Source organism: Mobula hypostoma, chromosome 10, assembly GCF_963921235.1.
Source record: "Mobula hypostoma chromosome 10, sMobHyp1.1, whole genome shotgun sequence".
NCBI lineage: Eukaryota > Metazoa > Chordata > Chondrichthyes > Myliobatiformes > Myliobatidae > Mobula > Mobula hypostoma.
In genome coordinates, this window is record NC_086106.1 from 76563008 (window position 1) to 76585480 (window position 22473).

Below are 22473 nucleotides of genomic sequence, written 5' to 3' on the forward strand. Positions count from 1 at the left end.
GGGGTGACTTGGGTCCTATGGGGCCTTTGTACACACCTGTCTTTGTAAATGTCCTGAATCATGTTCACAACTACAGATGCACTATTCTAAATTTAAGAAGTTACAAGCTAAACCTGTTTAATCTGGCAACATTCAAACTTGCTTCTGAAGTCTACACCACTGTTTTAAATTATCATAATTATTCTACTCCTTGGCCTTAATTCTACTTTCATGCCCAAAACACTTTGAGCTGAGATAAACTGAAGATGACAAAACCAACAACAGCAAAGTTTCTTTGAATACTAATGGATTCATGGAAGTTGTAGTTCACTGTATGACCAAAGATGTACCAGTTAGTACATAGGTTAATTGGTCATTGTAACTTGTCCTGTGATTGGGCTGGGGGTGCTGGGCAGCACAGCTTGCTGGGCCAGAAGAGCCCATTCCATGCTGTGTCTCTAATTGTCAGGAAACACTGCATAAATGAACTATCATTGTAATTTGATTTTGTTAAAAAAAATTTGTACATTAGACTGGATCAAAACATTTATTTGTTCTGGGAACTTTTAAAATGTTTTAATCCAGAGATAAATAAGTGTGAAATCATGAGCAGGCTGTGGCTATTACACATGTAAATGCACATCACTGCATTCTTGCTGTGGGAGAATGCCTTTTGAACTCGTCATACTATATATCCACATTAAAGACAGACTAAGAATTAGCTTTATCTAATATAGATTCTTAAGATAAATGTTGATCCAGTAAGTCAATGATTTAGAGCTGTGATTATGTTCCTTATTGCAGTGTCACAATGCATGAGATAAAGCAATTTTGTTCATTGAAGCATGTTATCAATAATTGTGAAGATGTGACCAGCATACTCGCTGTAAAATGATTTGGGATATGTTGAAGAATGAGACTGCAGTATGAATGAAACTTTCCTTATCTATTAACATTTGTTTAAATTGTGTGATGTGTCGTCTTTGTATGCCTGGGTTGATAAAACCTTTGCTTGCTATGTTTAGGATGAGGAGGTTGATTTAGGGTTAGTATTTTTAAAAACAAATGTTGCACAGTGGTGTCAGAGACCCAGGTTTAATCCTGACCTTGAGTTGTCTGTGTGAAGTCTGCGCCTTCTCTCTGTATTTTGTGGTTTCCTCTAGATTCTTCAATTTCCTCCCACATCCCAACAACATGCAAATTGGAAAGTTAATTAGTCTCTATAAATCGCCTGTGATGCATACCTGAGTTGTAGAATTTAGGGAGAGTTAATGGGAATGTAGGTTTAGTGTAAAAACAATATGGTTGATAGCATAGACTCAGTTGGCCAAATGGCCTGTTTCTGTGCTGTATATCTTTAGTACTCAATGAGGTGTTTTGACTTTATAAATGTATAAATCTGAATTTCCATTTGTTTGTGACACAGATACAAAACAGACAGCATCAGTACGTGCTGGCCCAAAGCATGAAAGGAATAAATGTGCCCAAAGATTCAGAAGTCATCGTACATAAAACGTACTTGACGGTTGATCAACTTCCTTCCATACAGGTATGTGTTAAAGCAAATAATTTTTAATTTTAAAGGCATGAATTGCTAATACTTTTATATTCTCTTAGAAATCAAAAGAATGAATAAAAATAATCCCACCAATTCCCAGCCACCTGGCTTCACCTATCACATTCGGGCAGCCTCCTTTTCTACCCCTACTCCCCACCTTTTTTATTCTGTCATCTTTCCCCCTTCCTTCTCAGTCCTGAAGAACGGTCTCTGCCCGAAAAGTGGACTATCTTTTCATTTCCATAGGTGCTGCTGCCTGACCTGCTGAGTTCCTGCAACATTTTCCAGCACTTGAGTTTATGATTGTACATTAAAGTTGAATTATTAGATTCATTTGTGTACATTCTTAGGTTAATTAGCTTTTTTTTCCAAGGGTCCTCCCTTATTATGCTGACACATCCTGGAGCCTGTAGAGTGACTGAACTTCAGTAAGTTTGAAACCATTACAACAAAACATTTTTATTTCCACTCTCTCCACTGAGACTAATTTTTAGAGTTTTTCTTTTGCAGAGCAAGTGTGAATCTAAGTTCTTTTGTCGGAACAAAATCAATTTTTCTGCAACAATGACTAGTTCATACTAAGCTGGTTACGACCAGTGTTTCCAAGGAAACCACTGGCATTCAATTACTAATAAGTAAGTACGGATGCCCTGAATTCATTCGTCAGTGAGAAATTGAGTGATACATGCTGATGCATGTCGCCATTTCCCCACTGCTGGACTTAACATGATCCAGTGGAAAAGTCTGATCATTATACCAGTTTCTTTATCATTATACCAGAGAATCTGTCTCTTTGATCCTACATTGGTGAGACCTAATGCAGAATTGAATTCTTCGTCTTCCCCGCACCCCTCCCAACCACCGCTTGTATTTGTAAAGGAATTTTTAACTCATGAATTTGATGTTTCAAAGTTATTTATGGAGACACAGGAAGTTCTGCTGATGCTAGAAATCTTGAGCAACGTACTTAAAATGCTGGAGGAATTTGGTTGGTTAGGCAGTAGCTATGGAGGGAAATGAACAGTCAACGTTTCCAGCCAAGACCCTTCATCAACACTTGGCTGTGGAAGTAGTCAATGCGTTGGTTATCATTTTCCAGAAATTTGTAGATTGTGAAATAGTTCCCACCAACCTGCTATTTTTAAAATAGGATAGCTTGTGTTGAAAGACTCTGTGATCTGAAGGGTTAACTTTTTTTTCCTGTTTTCATAGATGCTGTCTGACCTGAGTCCTTCCAGCATTTTGGATTTTTTTCACATTTCACATTCTCGGCATCTGCAGTTTTTTTAATAAACTCTGGGGACAATAAATCTAATCTCTTCTCATTCAGCAGACTGGTGAAATATTAGAATTTTCAAGCTGCCCTACCTGCCTAATACAGTTACTTGTTAAAAATAACAGGTTTACATTTACCATTCTCCAATCTGTGGGAACGATTTCACAATCTATAGATCAGTTAGCCCATTGTTTTTGACTGTGTCTGCACATCTCAACTACACTTCTTCTCCTTTGGTTCAGTCCCTTCCCATCTTTATGTGCGACACTTCACACGCTCTCGATCTGTACTGCAACTTTCAGTTCCCTGGTCCTGATCACCTCATTTTCACTGCAGATATCTATTCCCTATACACTTCTATTTCCCATCAAGAAAGCCATAATGCTCTGTGCTTCTTTCTAGATAACAGACCTAACCAGTTCCCCTCCACCCCAACTATCCTTCGTCTGGCGGAAATGGTCCTTGCACTCAACCATTTCTCCTTCAGCTCTTCTTCAAAGCCAAGGTGTAGCCATGGGTACCCACATGGGCCTCAGCTGTGCCTGCCTTTTCATTGGCTATGGGAAGTGGTCTGTCTTCCAAGCCTTCACTGGGAATGCTCCCCAACTCTTTCTGTGCTACATAGATGGCTGTATTGGTGCTGCTTCCTGCACCCATACTGACCCCTCATCAATCTCATCAGGTTTGCTTCCAATTTGCACCCTGCCCTTAAATTCACTTCATCCATTTCTGACATCTCTCCCCTGTCTCAATCTTTCTTTCTCTATCTCTGGAGACAAGCTGTCTACTGACATCTTTTGTAAGCTTACTGACTCCTACAGCTATCTTGACTATAGCTCTTCTCACACTGTGACTTGGGAAAAAAAATTCCATTCCTTTTTCTTAGTCCTTCTGCCTCTGACACATCTGTTCTCAGGACATTTCAAGAACACCTGAGATGTCCTCTTTCAAAGAATGTGGTTTCCCTTTGTCTGCCATTGACACTCCCCTCACGTGCATTTCCCAGACATCAGTCCTCACCCCATCTTCCTGCTACCTTAACAGGTATAGAGATACTCTTGTCCTCACCTGCTACACAATGAGCCTCTGCATTCAGCACATCATTCTCCACAACTTCTGCCATCTTTAATGGGATTTTACCAACAAACACATCTTTACCTACCCCACCCTGTTGCTTTCTGCAGGAATCACTCTCTCCATGATTCCCTTGTCTATTCATTTCCTCCTCACTGGTCTCCCTTCTGGCACTTATCCCTACAAGCAAAACTCGTGCTACACTGTCTCATTTACCTCCTCACCACCATTTAGGGTTCCAAATAGTCATTCAAGGTGAGGCAACATTTAACGTGGAAGTCTGTCGGGCCTTCTAAAGCACGGCTACCTCTAATTTTGCGAGACCCGACACAGATTGGGGAACCGCTTTGTCGAGCACCTTTGTTCCGTCTGCATTAGGGAGGATATCTTGGTGGCCAACCATTTTATTTCCAGTCCTCAATACCATTCAACCTGTTGGTCTTTGGCCTCCTCTATTGCCATGGTGAGGCTCCATTCTGATTGGTGGAGCAAGATACTCTGTTTGGGCAGCCTCCAACCTGACTGCATGAATATCAATTTCTCTAATTTCCAGTAATTTATCCCACACCCCCTCATTTTCTATTCTCCATTCTGCTTCTCTTTTCCTCACCTGCCTGTCACAAACCACCACCTTCTGGTGCCCCTCTTCCTTCCCTTACTCCTATGGTCCACTTTCCTCTCCCATCATATTCCTCATTCTTCAGCCTTATACCTTTTCCAACTTTCTAGACACTAGACACTGGAATACTACAGCACCGTACAGGCCCTTCGGCCCTCGATGTTGTGCCGACCCATATATTCCTGAAAAAATGTACTAAATCCACACTACCCCATAACCCTCTATTTTTCTTTCATCCATGTGCCTGTCCAAGAGTCTCGTAAATACCCCTAATGTTTTGGCCTCCACCACCATCCCTGGCAAGTCATTCCAGGCACCCACAACCCTCTGTGTAAAACAAAACAACTTACCCCTGGTGTCTCCCCTAAACTTCCCTCCCTTAACTTTGTACATATGCCCTCTGGTGTTTGCTATTTGTGCCCTGGGAAACAGGTAATGGCTATCCACCCTATCTATGCCTCTCATAATCTTGTAGACCTCTATCAAGTCCCCTCTCATCCTTCTACGCTCCAAAGAGAAAAGTCCCAGCTCTGCTAACCTTGCCTCATAAGACTTGTTTTCCAATCCAGGTAAATCTGGTAAATATCCTGGTAAATCTCCTCTGCATCCTCTCCATAGTTTCCACATCCTTCCTATAATGAGGTGACCAGAACTGAACACAATACTCTAAGTGTGGTATCACCAGAGATTTGTAGAGTTGCAACATGACCTCTCTACTCTTGAACTCAGTCCCCCTATTAATGAAGCCTAGCTTCCCATAGGCCTTCTTAACTATCCTATCAACCTGTGCAGCGACCTTGAGGGATGTATGGATTTGAACCCCAAGGTCCCTCTGTTCATCCACACTCTTAAGTAATTGACCGTTAACCCTGTACTCAGCCTTCTGGTTTGTCCTTCCGAAATGCATCACCTCACACTTATCCGCATTGAATTCCATCTACCACTTTTCTGCCCAACTCTGCATCCTGCCTATATCCTCTTGTAACCTTCGACAACCTACAGCTCCATCCACATCTCCTCCAACCTTCGTGTCATCCGCAAACTTACTCACCCATCCTTCCACCTCTTCATCCAGGTCATTTATAAAAATCACAAACAGCAGGGGTCCCAGGACAGATCCTTGCGGCACTCCACTAGTCACCGACCTCCAGGCAGAATACTTTCCTTCCACTACTACCCTCTGCTTTCTTCCTGTAAGCCAATTTTTTTATCCAAACAACCAAGGTTCCACTGATCCCATGCCTCATGACTTTCTGGATGAGTGTCTCGTGGGGGACCTTGTCAACTGCCTTGCTAAAATCCATGTAGACCACATCTACCGCTCTACCCTCATCAATTTCTTTTGCTACCTCTTCAAAAAACTCGATTAGGTTCGTGAGGCAAGACCTTCCCTTCACAAAGCCATGTTGACTACCCCATAATTTAATATAGCTGATAGGGAAGGTTTAAACTAAGTTGGCAAGGGGAAGGAAACAAAGATGATAGGGTCGAGGAAGAGGAAAATAGAAATAAGTCAAAAATACTGTGCAGCAAAGATGGCAAGAAGGACAGGCCAGAGAATATACAGAATAATTTGCTGCAAAATAGAAATATAGCAAAATCTGCAACAGATACTGATCTAAATGTACTGTACTTAAATGCACGCAACATTAGAAATAAAGTGGATGACCTTGCTGCACAGCTGCAGGTTAAAAGATATGACATTGTGGCCATCACCGAGTCATGGCTAAGTGATGGATGTGATTGGGAGCTGAATATCCAAGGATACACAGTGTATAGGAAAGATAGGAAGGTAGGTAAAGGGGGTGGCGTGGCCCTGATGGTAAGTAATGATATCAAATCAATAGAAAGAAGGGACATAGGATCAGAAGAGGTAGAATCCTTATGGGTAGAATTAAGAAATGGCAAGTGTAAAAAGACACTAATAGCAGTTATATACAGGCCTCCAAACAGCAGCCGGGATGTGGACTACAAGTTGCAGCTGGAAATAGAAAAAGCGTGTCAGAAGGAAAATGTCAAGATAATTATGGGGGATTTTAATATGAAAGTGGATTGGGAAAGTCAGGAAGGTAATGGATCACATGAGAGGGAGTTTGTAGAATGCCTACAGGATGGCTTTTTGGAGCAGCTTGTCCAGAAGCCCATCAGGGGACTGGCTGTTTTGGATTGGGTGTTGTGTAACGAACCTGAGGTGATTAGGGAGCTGGAGGTAAAGGAACCCCTTGGAAGTAGTGATCATAATATGATTGAGTTCAGTTTCAAATTTGAAAAGGAGAAGCTGGTATCAGGTGTATCGATATTTCAGTGGAACAGGGGAAATTACAGTGGTAAGAGAGAGGAACTGGCCCAAGTCGATTGGAAAAGTAAGCTAAATGGAGGGACGGCAGAGCAGAATTGGATGAAATTCCTACAAGAAATAAGGAAAATGCGGGAAAAATATATTCCAAGAAAAAAGAAAATCATGAATGGAAAAATGGCACAAATGTGGCTAACGAGAGAGGGTAAGGCAAAAATAAAAGCAAAAGAAATGGCGTACAAGGAAGCAAAAATTAGTGGGAAAAATGAGGACTGGAAGACTTTTAAAAACTTACAGAAGGAAACTAAGAAAGTCATTAGGAAAGAAAAGATGAATTATGAAAGGAAGTTGGCGATTAACATAAAAAGGATACTAAGAGTTTTAAAAAATATATGAAGAGTAAAAGAGTGACAAGGGTAGATACGGGACCGATTGAAAATGATGCTGGAGTAATTATAATGGATAACAAAGAGATGGCGGAGAAACTGAATGAGTATTTTGCATCAGTCTTCACAGTGGAAGACGTGAGCAATATACCTGATAGCCAGAGGTATCAGGGAATAGAATTAGGTACAGTCAAGATTACTGGAGAGAAAGTGCTTGGGAAGCTAAGTGGACTAAGAATAGATAAGTCTCCCGGTCCGGATGAGGTGCACCCAAGGGTTCTGAAGGAGGTGGCTTTGGAGATTGTGGAAGCATTGGAAATGATCTTCCAGGAATCAATAGACTCTGGCATGGTTCCGGAGGACTGGAAGGTCGCAAGTGTAGTTCCGCTATTTCAGAAAGGAAGGAGGCAGCAAAAAGAAAATTACAGACCTATTAGTCTGACATCGGTAGTTGGAAAGATATTGGAGTCAATCCTCAAGGACGAGGTTATGAAATACCTCGAGGTGCATGACAAGATAGGCCGAAGCCAGCATGGTTTCATGAAGGGAAGATCCTGCCTCACCAACCTATTGGAATTTTTTGAGGTAATCTCGAATAAGATTGACAAGGGAGAGGCTGTGGATGTTGTGTATTTGGATTTTCAAAAGGCCTTCGATAAGGTGCCGCATATGAGGCTGCTTAATAAGATGAGAGCCCATGGAATTATAGGAAAGATATTGAAATGGGTGGAGCATTGGCTGATAGGCAGAAAGCAAAGGGTGGGAATAAAGGGATCCTATTCTGATTGGTTGCCAGTTACTAGTGGTGTTCCGCAGGGGTTGGTGTTGGGGCCGCTTCTTTCTATGATGTATATCGATGATTTGGATTATGGATTAAATGGTTTTGTGGCTAAATTTGCGGATGACACCAAGGTAGGTGGAGGAGCAGGAAATGTTGAAGAAACGGAAAGGTTGCAGAGAGACTTAGTCAGGTTGGGAGAGTGGGCAAAGAAATGGCAGATGAGATACAACGTTGACGAATGTACGGTTGTACATTTCGGAAGAAGAAATAATCGGGCGGATTATTATTTAGATGGTGAGAAAATTCAAAAATCAGAAGTGCAAAGGGACTTGGGGGTCCTCGTGCAGGATACCCTAAAGGTTAACCACCAAGTTGGATCGGCGGTAAGAAAAGCGAATGCTATATTGGCACTCATTTCAAGAGGAATAATGTATAAGAGTAAGGAGGTTGTTGATGAGGCTCTATGGGGCATTAGTGAGACCTCATTTGGAATACTGTGTGCAGTTTTGGGCCCCCTATCTTAGAAAGGATGTACTGATGTTGGAGAGAGTTCAGAGAAGATTTACGAGGATGATTCCTGGAATGCAGGGGCTAACATATGAGGAGCGTTTGTTGGCTCGTGGATTGTATTCATTAGAGTATAGAAGAATGAGAGGGGATCTCATAGAAACGTTTTGAATGTTGAAAGGGTTGGACAGAGTAGATGTGGAAAGGTTGTTTCCCTTGGTGGGTGAGTCCAGGACAAGAGGCCATAGTCTTAAAATTAGAGGGTACCCAGTTAAAACAGAGATGAGGAGAATTTGTTTAGCCAGAGGGTCGTGGATTTGTGAAATTCGTTGCCACATACAGCTGTGGAGGCCCAATCATTGAGGGTGTTTAAGGAGGAGATTGACAGGTATCTAATTAGTCAGGGTATCAAGGGATATGGGGAAAAAGCTGGAAATTGGAAGTAGATGGGTGAATAGCTTAGCTCATGGGGGAGCTGCGGAGCAGACTTGATGGGCCGAATGGCCTACTTCTGCTCCTTTGTCTTGTGATCTTGTGACTATCCTTGAGTAGACTGTACTTCTCCAAATGCTGGTAGATCCTATCCTTAAGAATCCTTTCTAATAGTTTGCAGACCACTGACGTGAGACTCACCAGTCTATAGTTCCCAGGATTCTCCCTATTACCTTTTTTAAACAAGGGAACTACATTTGCCATTCTCCAATCCTCCAGCACCTCCCCTGCAGTCAAAGAGGATTCAAAGATCATAGCTACTACTCCAGCGATCTCTTCTCTCACTTCCCACAGCACCCTGGGGTATATCACGTCCGGCCCTGGGGATTTATCAAGCTTGATGTTTTTAAGAAGATCCAACACTTCTTCTTCCTTAATCTCCATATTGTCCAGCACACAGGCCTGTTCTATTTCGACCTCACCCTGATCAAAGTCCTTTTCACTTGTGAATACTGAAGCAAAGTATTCATTTAGGACCTCCCCAACCTCCTCCGCCTCCAGGCACATGTTGCCTTCTTTATCCTTTAGCGGCCCCACCTTCATTCTTGTCATCCTTCTTTTCTTCACATACGCATAGAATGCCTTTAGGTTCTCCTTAATCCTACATGCCAAGGCTTTCGAGCTCTCCTAATTCCTTCCTTAAGCTCCTTCCTGGCTACCCTATATTTCTCATGAGCCCCTCCTGCTTTTTGCTTCTTATATCTAACATATGCTTGTTTCTTCCTCTTGATGAGTTGCCTCATGTGTTTCGTCAGCCGCAGTTCCCTTTTCCTACCATTTTTTCCTTATCTCACCTCCACACTTCTCATTTCATCCTCCCTCCCCCAGTCACCTGCCTCTCCCTCACCTAGCTTCACATATCTCCATCTCCTCTCTCTCCCCCCCCCCACCTTCTACTTCTGGCTTCGTCCCCCTTTTCCCATGCTGATGAAGGGTCTTGGCCCGAAACATCAACTCTTTATTCCTCCCCATTGATGTGGTCTGATCTGCCGAATTCATCCAGAATCTTGTGTGTTACACTAGGTTAGTATTTGCTAGTGTTTCCAGAAATGAGAATGATCTCCATGAAATGGATGAAGGTAGGATGTCTCCACTTGCTGGAGGGGTCATAGTCTCATGTCAAAGGACTGAGATGAGAAGAAACTTCTTCATTCAGAGGATGGTAGAATCAGAAAGCTGTAGAGGCCAAGTCACTGAGTATCGTATTTAAGAAGATGGTAGATAAACTGGTATGCAAAAGGAGATGTGGGAAGAGAGCAGATACATGGTATTAAAATAAATGACCAGCCAAGAATATATTGAATGGGGAGCACACGCTCCGAACTGAATGGCCATCGTCTGTCTTTATTTTCTTCATTTCTGAGTATCTGTGAAATTACCATTGAGAAACAAGTTTTTCAAAATAAAATACATGTGATTGTATTAATTTCATAACTCTATGCAGCATTAATACTATCAATATTAATAGTTTTCCCTTTTCTATCTGATGTTGGGTTTGATGTGAAATATCGATGTTCCATTCCCCTCTACAGATGATGCTTGACCCACTGAGTTCCTGAAGCAGATTATTTGTTGCTCAGGTTCCAGAAACTGCAGTGTCTTGAGCCTCTGGTTTCCTTGACTATTGTAGATCATTTGGACGAGGATGCCCTGGAATGTGCACCACATTCAGGATAACCTGCTCTTTGACGTAAACATCAAAAAAGCTTTGTCTGTAGATCTGAAACCAAAAATAGAAAATGCTGACACACACAAAATGTTGGAGGAGCTCAGCTGGCCAGGCAGCATTTCTGGAAAGGAGTAAACATTTGATGTTTCGGGTCAAGCCCCTCTCAAGACTGGAGAAAAAAGGTGAGAAGTCAGAGTAAGAGGGTGTGGGGAGCGTGGTAGTAGGTGACAGGTAAACCCAGGGAAAGGGGAGGGATGAAGTAAAGAGCTGAGAAGTTGATTACTGAAAGCGATACAGGGCTGGAGAAGGGGAAAACTGATAGGAGAGGACAGAGGGCCATGGAAGAAAGAAAAGGAGGAGGAGCACCGGAGGGAGCCAGGTAAGGAGACAAGGTGAGAGATGGGAATGGAAAAGGTGTCGGGGGGGCGGGGTGCGGGGGAGCATTACCAGAAGTTCGAGAAATCCATTTTCCTTTTTGGTCCTTGAAATGCTTTGTGGGACTGCCTGTAGCATTTATACTTTGGAGAAGGTCTCGCAATGCAACATTTTCCCTTTAATCAGTTGTCTTCAGCCTTCCTCACTCTGCATCCAAGGTGTCTGACTTCCCTGGCAGACAATTTCTCCCTGACCACTGACCCTCTTCCCAGAAGTATCTTGCCAATAATTCACAAAGCTCTGATGTCTTCCTGTCTTCTATCACTCTCCAGCATGTTTTTTTTAAAATGGGGTTTTTTTTATATCTTTTGCCCCCAACAGCAGCCACCCATCAAAGAACTTCAGTGTTTAACCATCCTCTCCTACCCAGCCTAGACATCCAGTACTGGGCTTCGGTGCTCCTACTCCCTCGTGAAGAGTTACCTGGGGCCTTCCCATCATCCTCATTGTTATACTCATCTATTAGTACTTTCTGGTTGCACTGCTATCATTGGTCAAAACCTTCTTAACCAAAGAACAGTCTTTAAATATTCAAGCATCTGTCATTCATGATGGTATGGGTTAAGCTCTCAAACCATTTGTTATGCTTACACAGGTCTAACTGGCACTTGACTCTCTGTTTATAGGTATACAATGACACCAGGGACTTTCAATCCTATCAGAACATCGGAAACTCACAAACCCACTGGGAAAAAGTCAAGTATAATGAAAGCCCCACACAAAATGTGCATAGCCCTGTGCAGGTACCATTTATAACACCGCTTTTCAATGATTTTCATGTACTGAAGAGACTATAAAGGAAAATTATTTTTACATTTGCTATTCAGCCAAGAATAATGGACTAATTTATGCTGTCTAAAGTTGCATTGAAATAAACTGAAATAACTTGTGGTTAGCTGATTGGATTTATTGTTTAATGATTTGGGATTTTATTTGGTAGGGTAGGTTTGAGCTTTCTATTCTTGATTCACATACTGCAAACTTTTACAGAATGAAACACTTTAATTTGCAGAAGAATATTTGATAAGAAAAACATAAACTTAGCTGCCACCTTACCTGCTTGTTAATGCAGCCAATCATGTGGAAGCAACTCAATGCATAAAAGCACGCAGACATGGTCAGGAGGTTCAGTGCTGTTCAGATCAAACATCAAAATGGGGAAAGGATGTGGTCTAAGGGTCTTTGGAATAACTGGTGCCGGATGGGTTGGTTTTAGTATCTCAGATACTGCTGAGTTCCTGGGATCTTTGTTCATAACAGTCACAGAGAATGGTGTGAAAAACAAAAATATGTCCAGCGAGTGGCGGATCTGTGGGCAAAAAGTCCTTGTTAATGAGAGAAGTCGGAAGAGAGTGACTAGACTTGTTCAAGCTGACAGGAAGGCACTGTAACTCAAATAACCACCCATTATAACAGTAGTGTGCAAAAGAACATTTTTAAATGCACAACACATCGAACTTGACATGGATGGACTATAGCAGCGGAGGACAACACCAGGTTCCACTCCTGTACCTAATAAAGTGGCCACTGACTGTATATACACTCCGTGTTTTAACATAGTCAAAGTTCTACTATTTGCAGTTAATGTATTTGTCTATTGTGGTCTTTACAGGCGTATAGGAGGATAAAATTACTTATTTTGAGCATACCACATATGCTGTCCTCTAGTATATTGTAGTAAACTGAGTTCTGAGCAAAGAGATTTAACTTTTGATTTGTAAACATTTATGTTAAATTCTGTGAAAATAACAAGCAAGAATGGATTAAGTTTAGTTTTGATATGAATGACTTAGATGAGTATTTTCTGATGACTGTATGAATATCTGTTTTGTCAATGTGTTGGTCAAGCATTATTATTTGTAATGTTCATTGAAATGGGACAGCAAAATCATTTCTGTAGATGCTAAACATTTCAACGATTTGATGATCAGAATTAAATGAAGAAGTGAGCTATTAAATGATAAAGTTGATGCTAAGCTTTTATGATCAATTGAGAAAGGCCTGGGAATGAAAAATTAAACCTGAGTTGGTATGTTTTGTATTGCAGCTTCTGAGCCCTCCCGGTGAACGCTTCAGGTCTCGGAGTGCTCGAAGCTCTGTTACGTCTCAAGAACTTGACATGCGATCTGATGGAACCCATGTGAGATACCCTGAAAGACGGAGTCCAACACCAGTCAGAGTTCAGAGTCCTCAAACACGTCAAGTACTGCATTTTTTTTCTGACATTTGTACTAAATCATTACTTGATACTTAAAACTTGCATTGTTGTTTCCATGCATGCTTGTAGAAAACTTGCTTTCTTTCGAAGCAAAATCCAAAAGAGAATGAAAGGGTACTTGAAGCAGTTTGTTATTCAATGCAGCTTGGAGGGCAATATTTGAAGTGGGCTTTTAGACTTCATTTCAGAGAGAATGTAGAAACAAAGTATACTTCATTTCTTCCAGATCGTTCTGTCTGAACTTAGACGAAATTTAAAGTAAGGTAGATTGTGTTATTGAATTTGAGCATTTAGCTTTTGCCAATGCATTGCTGAAGTCTGCTCACACTGTAGAAAGTGAGGTCAAGTCAAATTTAATGTCATTTAATGTGTGTATATATATCTACCATAAACTATATATATGTATATATATATATATGTGTGTGTGTGTGTGTATATATATGTGTGTGTGTGTGTGTGTGTATATATATGTATATATATATATCTCTTGTAAAAAAAAACAATGTTTCTCTGAACCAGAGTGTAACACACAATAGTACACATAATACATGATAGCTTATTAGATTAGATTCAACTTTATTGTCATTGTGCTGAGTACAGATACAAAGCCAATGAAATGCAGTTAGCATCTAACCAGAAATGCAAAGAATAGTGTTATTTACAAAATAACTGTGAATAAAAAGTAAGTGCTACAGCACAAATATAAAAGTACTGAGACAGTACAATATGGGTGCAATACTACTTAGCGCTGTGATGTGAGGTTCAGCAGTGTCACAGCCTCAGGGAAGAAGCTCTTCCTGTGCCTGCTGGTGAGGGAGTGGAGGCTCCTGTGGCGCCCACCGGATGGGAGGAGAGTAAAAAGTCCATGGTTAGAGTGAGATGCATCACCCATAATGCTTTTCACCCTGCCCAGGCAGCATTTATGGTAGATGTTCTCAATGGTGGGCAATTCGGTGCCGATAATCCGCTGAGCAGTTTTCACCACATGCTGGAGTGCTTTGCGGTCCGATACGGGACAATTGCCATACCACACTGAGATGCAGTTGGTGAGTATGCTCTCAATGGTACAGTGGTAAAAGTCTGTCAGTATCCTGGGACAGAGGTGAGCTTTCTTGATGCTCCGCAGGAAATAAAGGCGCTGTTGCGTCTTTTTGTTCAGGATAGAGGAGTTCAGGGACCAGGTGAAATCATCGGAAATGTGGACACCAAGGAATTTGAAGCTTGACGCATGCTCCACTACAGCTCCGTTGATGTAGATGGGGATGTGAGTGTGGCTCCTAGCATGCCTGAAGTCCACAATGATCTCCTTGGTCTTCTGGGTGTTGAGGGACAGGTTGTTGTCGGCACACCATGTGGCCAGGTGCTGCCCTGTAGGCCATCTCGTCATCCCCTCTGATCAGGCCAAACACCGTGGTGTCGTCTGCAAACTTGATTATGGAGTTAGAACCATGTACAGGAACGCAGTCATAGGTGAAAAGGGAGTACAGAAGAGGGCTGGTCTGTTAGTCAGAAAGTCCAAGGTCCAATTACAGAGGGATGAGCTGATACCAAGCTGGCGAAGTTTGGCAATCAGCTTGGAGGGGATCACAGTATTGAATGCCGAACTAACGTCAATGAACAGCATTCTGACGTAAGAGTTAGGGCTGTCCAGGTGGATCAGGGCAGAGTGAAGTGCCGTGGAGATGGCGTCCTCTGTTGACCTGTTGGTGCGATAGGCAAATTGATGGGGGTCCAGGGTAGTGGGCAGACGGGCTTCCAGATGTGATAGAACCAGTCTCTCAAAGCACTTTGCAGTGATGGGGGTGAGTGCAATTGAGCGGAAGTCATTCATGAAAGCAAAGATATCACATCTACAGAATTATTTAGTATTCTGCAAGAATTACATTAAAACCTATTCTAATGAGGTTAAACCAGTTATTTTGATGGCTGGCAAATCTAATTACAATTCCAAACTTGTCGGTGGTTTTTGGTGGACAATTTATAAGTCACTTATTCCAAACAATATCAAATTGTATACAGGTATTGCTACTTTTGGAAAAAGGAAGATGAATTTTCTCAGACTTCAGGTTATACCTGCAAAAAGAAGAGAGAGTGCTACAGGGTGGAACAAAAGGGGAGCGGGGACTGGTCGAGGCTTTTATAAGATGATGAAGTGGGCCATCAATCTACTGCCCCATTCAGCAGGATGATGGCAGATCCAGTGCCTCATTCCCTTCTCACCTGATCATTGTAGCCTTTGAAAACCTGAGAGTTCCAAAAAAAAAACTATTGATCTTGGCCTTGAATACAATTGACCAAGGATCCAAAGCCCTTTGTGCTGTAGAATCCCAATACAACCCACAAAGAAGAAATTTCTCCTTGTCTTATTCATAGAAGTTTTATTCTTGTCACATAACCATCGTTTGCTTCTAGACTTCCCAGCCAGAGGATGCAGTCTCTCAGCATCTATCCTATAAATCAGAACCTTTGGCATATCAGTAAGAACAGATGTTATCCTAGTAGTTAAACAACTATAGACCAACTTGTCTAATCTCTAGGGAAGACATACATTACTGGCAACCCCATCAAATATTAATCAAGTAAATGAACGCTGCCCCATCTCAAGTTAAATAAATCCTTGTATGTATGTGTTAACTGAAAATGCTTTCTACTGTGATTTCATAAGTCTTGTACAAAACCAGATACTGTATGCTGCTTCTGCTGTATACCAGCAAACATGCAGGTTGCCAGGTTAGTTGCCCACTGTAATTTGCTCTTTAGTATGTAGATGAATGGTAGAATGTGGGAAGAAGAGGATTGGTTAGGGTAGGATAATTGCCCCAACAGCAAGCATGGAGTTGGTGGGCCAAAGGACTTGGTTCCAATCTGTATATTTTCATGACGCTAACTATCTAGCGGTAAAGGCAAATAACGTGTTTGCGATCATAACTGCTTGCTCTGCCTGCATGTTTACTTTTACAGTTTTTGAACCAGCATTCCTCTGTAGACCAACTGTGCTCTTAAGTAAATCTCTGTTCACTTTGAGAGGAAGCATAATAATCTGCACGTTCCCACATCACTCTTGGCTTTTACTGATGAACCGCACGGAATACTTCAGAAATAACAGGAAAAATTATGCAAAATAATTAGTCTCTGAAAATATCATTTGTAATTTTGATAGGGAAACCTCAGTTCATTGGTTGGGGGGAGATGACAAAGATTGCATTGGAAGAATTCATCCAGAGTTGTGCGGAATATGGGCATGAAGTTTGGCAATGCAAGAACTTTGGAATATCAAAATGCAGTAGAAGTTAGTACTGTAGTTAAATGGTTCAGTTTAGAGATGGATATTTTGTAAGGGACATCTGTGTTACTTAAATATAACTTTCTGTTTAAAGTTGAAGTTCAAATCCCTCCATAGTCAAAGCTGGCCTATTTTTTTAAATTGTTTTTTCCCATTTATTTGTAATGTTTTACAATTGGAATTTTGTAAAAATTGGATCTTTGTTTAGAAAAGATGTAATGTGAGTTGATTATTCTACCAGTGTCTTTGGCACGATTAATTATCAAGTTGAGCTGCAGGTTGGTGCAAAAGCCCAAATTTCATATTCCAACTCCAGTTCAAGGGAAATTGTTAAATTTGTGAGAATGTAGCCCAATATTCTGTTTAACTGTTGTTACGAGAATACACATAAAATTAAGATGTTTGCTGGCCTGGGCTAGCATCAGTGGCATCAGCAGTTGGTCTGCCACCTGCCCTCAGGGGAAGGAGAGATAAGGAACAATGGAGCAGCGTCTGGAGATGTGTAATGAAGGGATGTGGGAGGAAGAGCTGTCTGGAGCGGCTCCCCCCTTTGAACCCTGAACTGTTTGAAGTGATGGACAGGCGATACCCCAGCAGGGGGATAAAAAGGGACAGGTTCGCTAAGACAGACACACACGCCACCCGAGGTAACGAGACCCTGGAAGCGGTACGCTTCTCACGAGTAGGTGAGAAGTGCCAGACAACGACCAGGGTGGAAAGGTACGATCAGCGGGAACCCGGTGTGTGTCCGCCCTTGCCTGGGTGCCGGGTTCACTGCAGAGGATCGACCGCATCTGGAGGAGGGGTCACAGTCGGTGACCTCAGGTGACATCACCAAGGACCCGCCCAAAAGCTGTTTGTGAGCCATCTCGCTGGTCTGTGAGCCATCTTGCTGGTCTGTGAGTGAAGCCGTTCTGAATGATGAGTTGTTCCTATTCTATCTCTCTCTTCCCCCACGTTGTCCACCGCCATGGCAACGATTACTGCGAACTGAACTACTAAACTGGACTGAACTTTGAGTCATTTTGAAATTGGTCATTTACCCCTAGACAACGATAGAGCTTGATTGATGCTGTTATCTTAATTCTGTGCACATGTGTGTTTATCATCACTGAACTGTTGCATTTATTATCCTTTCGATTACTGTGTTGCTTGTTTCTTTAATAAAACTTTCTTAGTTCTAGTACTCCAGACTCCAACTGAGTGATCCATTTCTGCTGGTTTGGCAACCCAGTTACGGGGTACGTAACACTGTAGTTTAAATTTTGGTGTCATGGCTCAATTTATGCATTATTTGCAGATGATGGTCTTCTGCTGAACTAACTGATGCAAAAATTTGATTTCACACTTGTTGTTTCGCTAGTTAATCTACACAATTAAACAGTTCATATATAGATACCAGTCTCTAAAGATCTGTTGAAAGAAACATAATTTCAATTGCACCAGAAATGTAATTGGCTTTTAACAAATCCACCCAAATTAAGTGATGATCATACTTAACTTTACAGTAACTTAAAATCAATTGGCGGTGACTTTAATCACTTACAATGCTTCTTTGAGATAACATGCTTCTCACGCAACTGTAGGGCAGGAGTATCTGCCTACACACCTTTGGCAAGATGATGAAATATAAATTGCACATTAAGTGACATAAGATAATTGAAGAAACTTATACAGTAATTAGCAAAAGCTATAATCTGGGAATGAACACAGCTTTAAATTAGTTTCCTTATCAAAATCAGTAAAGAGGTATATTGATTAAATGACTCCATGTTAGTGAGAGGAAAACAGTGCTGAGCATTTTAAATACATCTGACTTTTCATTAGGTTGATGGTAGGAGGAAGTATGGGTAAATTGTTGAGGTTAATAAATATCCAGCATATGGAAAAACAAACTTGGATTAAAAAGGCTGTGGGTAGAATGATTGAAATTATTCCCTCCTCTGAGAGGAACTAAGGTTATTTTATGTTCTTTGTCTTGCTTTAACAAAAATAAGCTGTATGAGCCTTCCCCATTTAACTGTAGTTCCTGTTCTTTGCTCGAAACAAAGTTTTTTGTTTAATTGATAATGGCATTAAAAATTAAATTGCATATAGTTTAAATTATTAGTAAAGATTTGCATTAAAAGAAATTACAAATTTAAAGTTGTCAGTGTGTGTTGTAGTTTAATAAACCTGGACTGATGAATCTTTGGCATGGTATTTATTATTAATGGCTTCCAACTGCTGGCAAGTTGCTCAATGTTATTGTAACATTCTACTGTGATCGACTTCAAAGGTACAGATATTTTGTCTTGTGGTCAAGGAGGAGTTCCAGTGGCATCTTTTCCTATCACTTAATTAGATCTACATTGAATGAAAATTGATGTAAAGCCTGGAATATGTGAAATGAAATACTGCATTGCATCAGACAAAAATATTTTATTTTGCTTTATGCAACTATCCAATCTTTTGTGAGTGCTAATTAGTGAGGAGTATTTTCCAAGCTTTAGTGTATTCCTCAATTTGATGTGTTATGGACTATTGTGTAGATCAATCTCACATTAAGGCTGAACACCAACTCTGTAATACCACCTACTGCCTAGAGTCCCATGACATCACCACTTAATATCTAGAATCATGGTTCCCTGAATGATTGCCAACTCCAGGTGACCTTGCAAATTTGGCCTTGAATTTCGTAATCCCCAGCCTTGCACAGCCTATCTTTTCCTGCTATTAAGATGCACAGCAGGACTGCCCTGGTATAACCATTCAGTTTCTTTTTGCGTCTCTCAATTCTTCCTATCCTAATTCTTATCTTTCTATCTTAATTCTTACTTTCCTCTTGTCCAGTCTTCAACTACATCATGACAGCACAGAAACAGGCCCATTGAATCCATTCTGATCACCAGTACTTGTTTATACTATTTTTGCTATTTCTATGTTATTACTGGTTTACCTTCCTCACATTCCCATTAACACCTCTAGATTCCAGCACTCACCAATACCCTGCAAGCAATTTGCAGCACCAAATTAACTTATCAACCCCCAAGTCTGAGATATGGCAAACTGGATTCAAAATTGACTTTGTGGTGGGAAGAAAGGGGTAATGACTGGTCAATGTTTTGTATTTGGAAGGGTTACTAGTGGAATTTCACAGGGCTTGGTATCTTTCCACAAAGTTTTAAAATATTTTCAGTTGCTATTTCAGCTTTTCGGTCTTTGCAGTTTTTTTCCTCCTTATTGAAAATACGTATACAGTATTTACCTCAGTCATCTGAGCAGAAAAGTGACCATTAGAATTTAATCCCAAGAAGTGTGAGGATATCACTTGGGAGGTTCAATAAGACAAGGAAATACATAATGTGGCAAATTATTAATTTGAATTCATAAAGCTTTAAAGGCAATAGGTGGAAAATTAGGTATAACAAACAAGCTGATGGAGGAATTCTGGATCTTGTAGAAAGAAACCCAAAACAATTCTTTTCCTCCCACCAATGCTGTTTGATCTGTTGAGTTCATCCAAACGATTATTTGTGCTCCACATTTCAGCATCTGCAGTCTCTTGTATCTCTAGAAAAATAAGTAGTTAAATAGGATTACAAGATCCTTTTTATGAGCCAAGGTATGTAATGTAAGAGCAGGGAGATTGTGTTTGAACTGTATACAACATGGGATCATACAGTTCTGATCTCCATATTGTGGGAAAGAAGTGGTTGCACTGCGTGAGATTCAGAAATTGATTTCAAGACTCAGGGGTTGGATAAGACTTGGTTTGGAAGAGAAAGTAGAAAAGAAGCATTTGAAATGGGGAAAACATCATGATAATCCATAAAGTATAGGTTCAGCAATTTGTGTACTGGACTGTTTCAGCAAGTTAAAGATTTTAGGGAAATATTGGAAGTATTTGGTCCAGGAATCAGATTGAGTGAACTGAAAACTAATTTTGTAAAGATCACTTAAATCCAGCGAATGATTCTCAGTACAGTAACAAAGTATGAGATTGGATACACTTATGAAGTGAGACCAACCATTGTTTAAGAGAAATTGATGTGTGATGTATCCAGTGAGAATCAAGGCAACAGAGATTAAGGGATGAATTGATTGGTGAATGTGTGGCTTCAAGACAAGTGACAATAACATTGTAGCAAAAGATTATAGTGAGTGCAGAAATAGGTGACTGTTAAATCAATTGTTCATTTAAAAGGTGTCTATAATTATTGTAACTTTAAGGCTGTCAGCAATACTCAATTGCCACTTTACCTAATAGAGTGGTCACTGAGTGTATGTTCATAGTCTTCTGCCACTAAAGCCCATCCACTTCGAGGTTTAACATATTGTGTGTTTAGAGATGCTCTCCTGCACACCACTGTTGCAATGAGTGGTTATTTCAGCATGACAAGTCTGGCCATTTTCCTCTGACTGCTACGTTTTCTAACTCAAACTAATTAAAAGCAAAGACAGAACTGGGAATAAAGTGTCCATTTTTGTTTTTACTTGAAGCGAGGCATGTGTATATGATGCGGTGGCACGATCACTTGTGCTGTATATGTACTTTGTATGTGTAATCGTAAATTATTGAAACAAAGAATGCTTAATCAAACAATATATTTACAAAACTACTCAAATATTACCAATATATTACATAGTGCTCCTCCCTGCGTAGCTATACACTCCAACTCACTGTAGAATGGACCTCAACTTGTATGCCATCAGTACTGTGCAATACAAATCCAGATGACTTTATTACCGTATTGAGCTAAGTTACCCAAGACTTTTGAACAGTTCTGCATTTGTCAATGTGGAGTGGAGAGTGAGTTTGTAAGTCTGGTGGGAGCAATGGATGTTGGGAATGATGAGGGAGTGGTGTGATACAGGTGGCAGGTAAGGAGTACCCGGGGTGAGGGGTGGCGCAGGTGTAGACTCACCCAGCTCTAAGACACCAGGTAAGGTCACTTGATTCCAAACAATTGGTGTATTGATCATTACAGAATGTCTCTCTGGTGCTTCCCACTCCCTTCCCCTTTTCCCAACTATGTCTCCCCTCTCCCTGCCCGTTCCCACTCTCAGTCCACAATAGAGACCCATATCAAAAGCAGGTTTATCATCACTCACATGTCATGATATTTGTTTTATTTTATGGCAGCAGTATAGTATAATGCATAAAATTACTACAGTACTGTGCAAAAGTCTTGGGCACCTAGCTATATATGTATTGCATTGTACTGCAGCAAAATGATGTGTGTATGCAGTATACTGCATATTTTATATAATACAACTAATATCTAGGCATTAGATTAGATTATGAGGACACTCAGTCCTCGTTTATTGTCATTTAGTTATGCATGCATTAAGAAATGATACAATGTTCCTCCAGTATGATATCACAGAAACACATGACAGACAAAGACTAAAACTGACAAAAACCACATAATTAAAACATATAATTACAACAGTGCAAAGCAATACTGTAATTTGATAAAGAGTAGACCATGGGCACGGTAAAAAAAGTCTCAAGGTCCCGATAGCCCCATCATCTCAAGCAGACGATAGAAGGAAGAAAAACTCTCCCTGCCATGAACTTCCAGGGCCGTAAACTTGCTGATGCAGCACCCTGGAAGCACCCGACCACAGCTGACTCTGAGTGCGTTTGAAAACTTCGAGCCTTCGACCAGCCCTCTGACACCAAGCACCGAGCACCATCTCTGCTGAGCGTTTCGACCCCAGCCCCGGCCGCCAAGCAACAGGCAAAGCCGAGGATTCAGGGCCTTCCCCTCCGGAGATTCTGGATCACACAATAGCAGCAGCAGCCAAACAGGCATTTCAGAAGTTTCACCAGATGTTCCCCCGTGCTCTCACGTCTGTCTCCATCAAATCAGGATTGTGCACGGCACCGTACTTGACAGATTACAGATATTCAT

The 22473-nt window shown here is 41.1% G+C and overlaps 1 protein-coding gene across 1 annotated transcript in view; it reads left to right on the plus strand.

Moving 5' to 3' along the window:
* Window positions 1-22473, plus strand: part of pof1b (POF1B actin binding protein) — a 118632-nt gene that overhangs the window by 54496 nt on the left and 41663 nt on the right. Inside the window, exons 4-6 of the mRNA XM_063060637.1 lie at window positions 1406-1528; window positions 11699-11815; window positions 13120-13275. Coding sequence (XP_062916707.1) covers window positions 1406-1528; window positions 11699-11815; window positions 13120-13275 — 396 coding nt within the window. The remainder of the gene's footprint in view (window positions 1-1405; window positions 1529-11698; window positions 11816-13119; window positions 13276-22473) is intronic.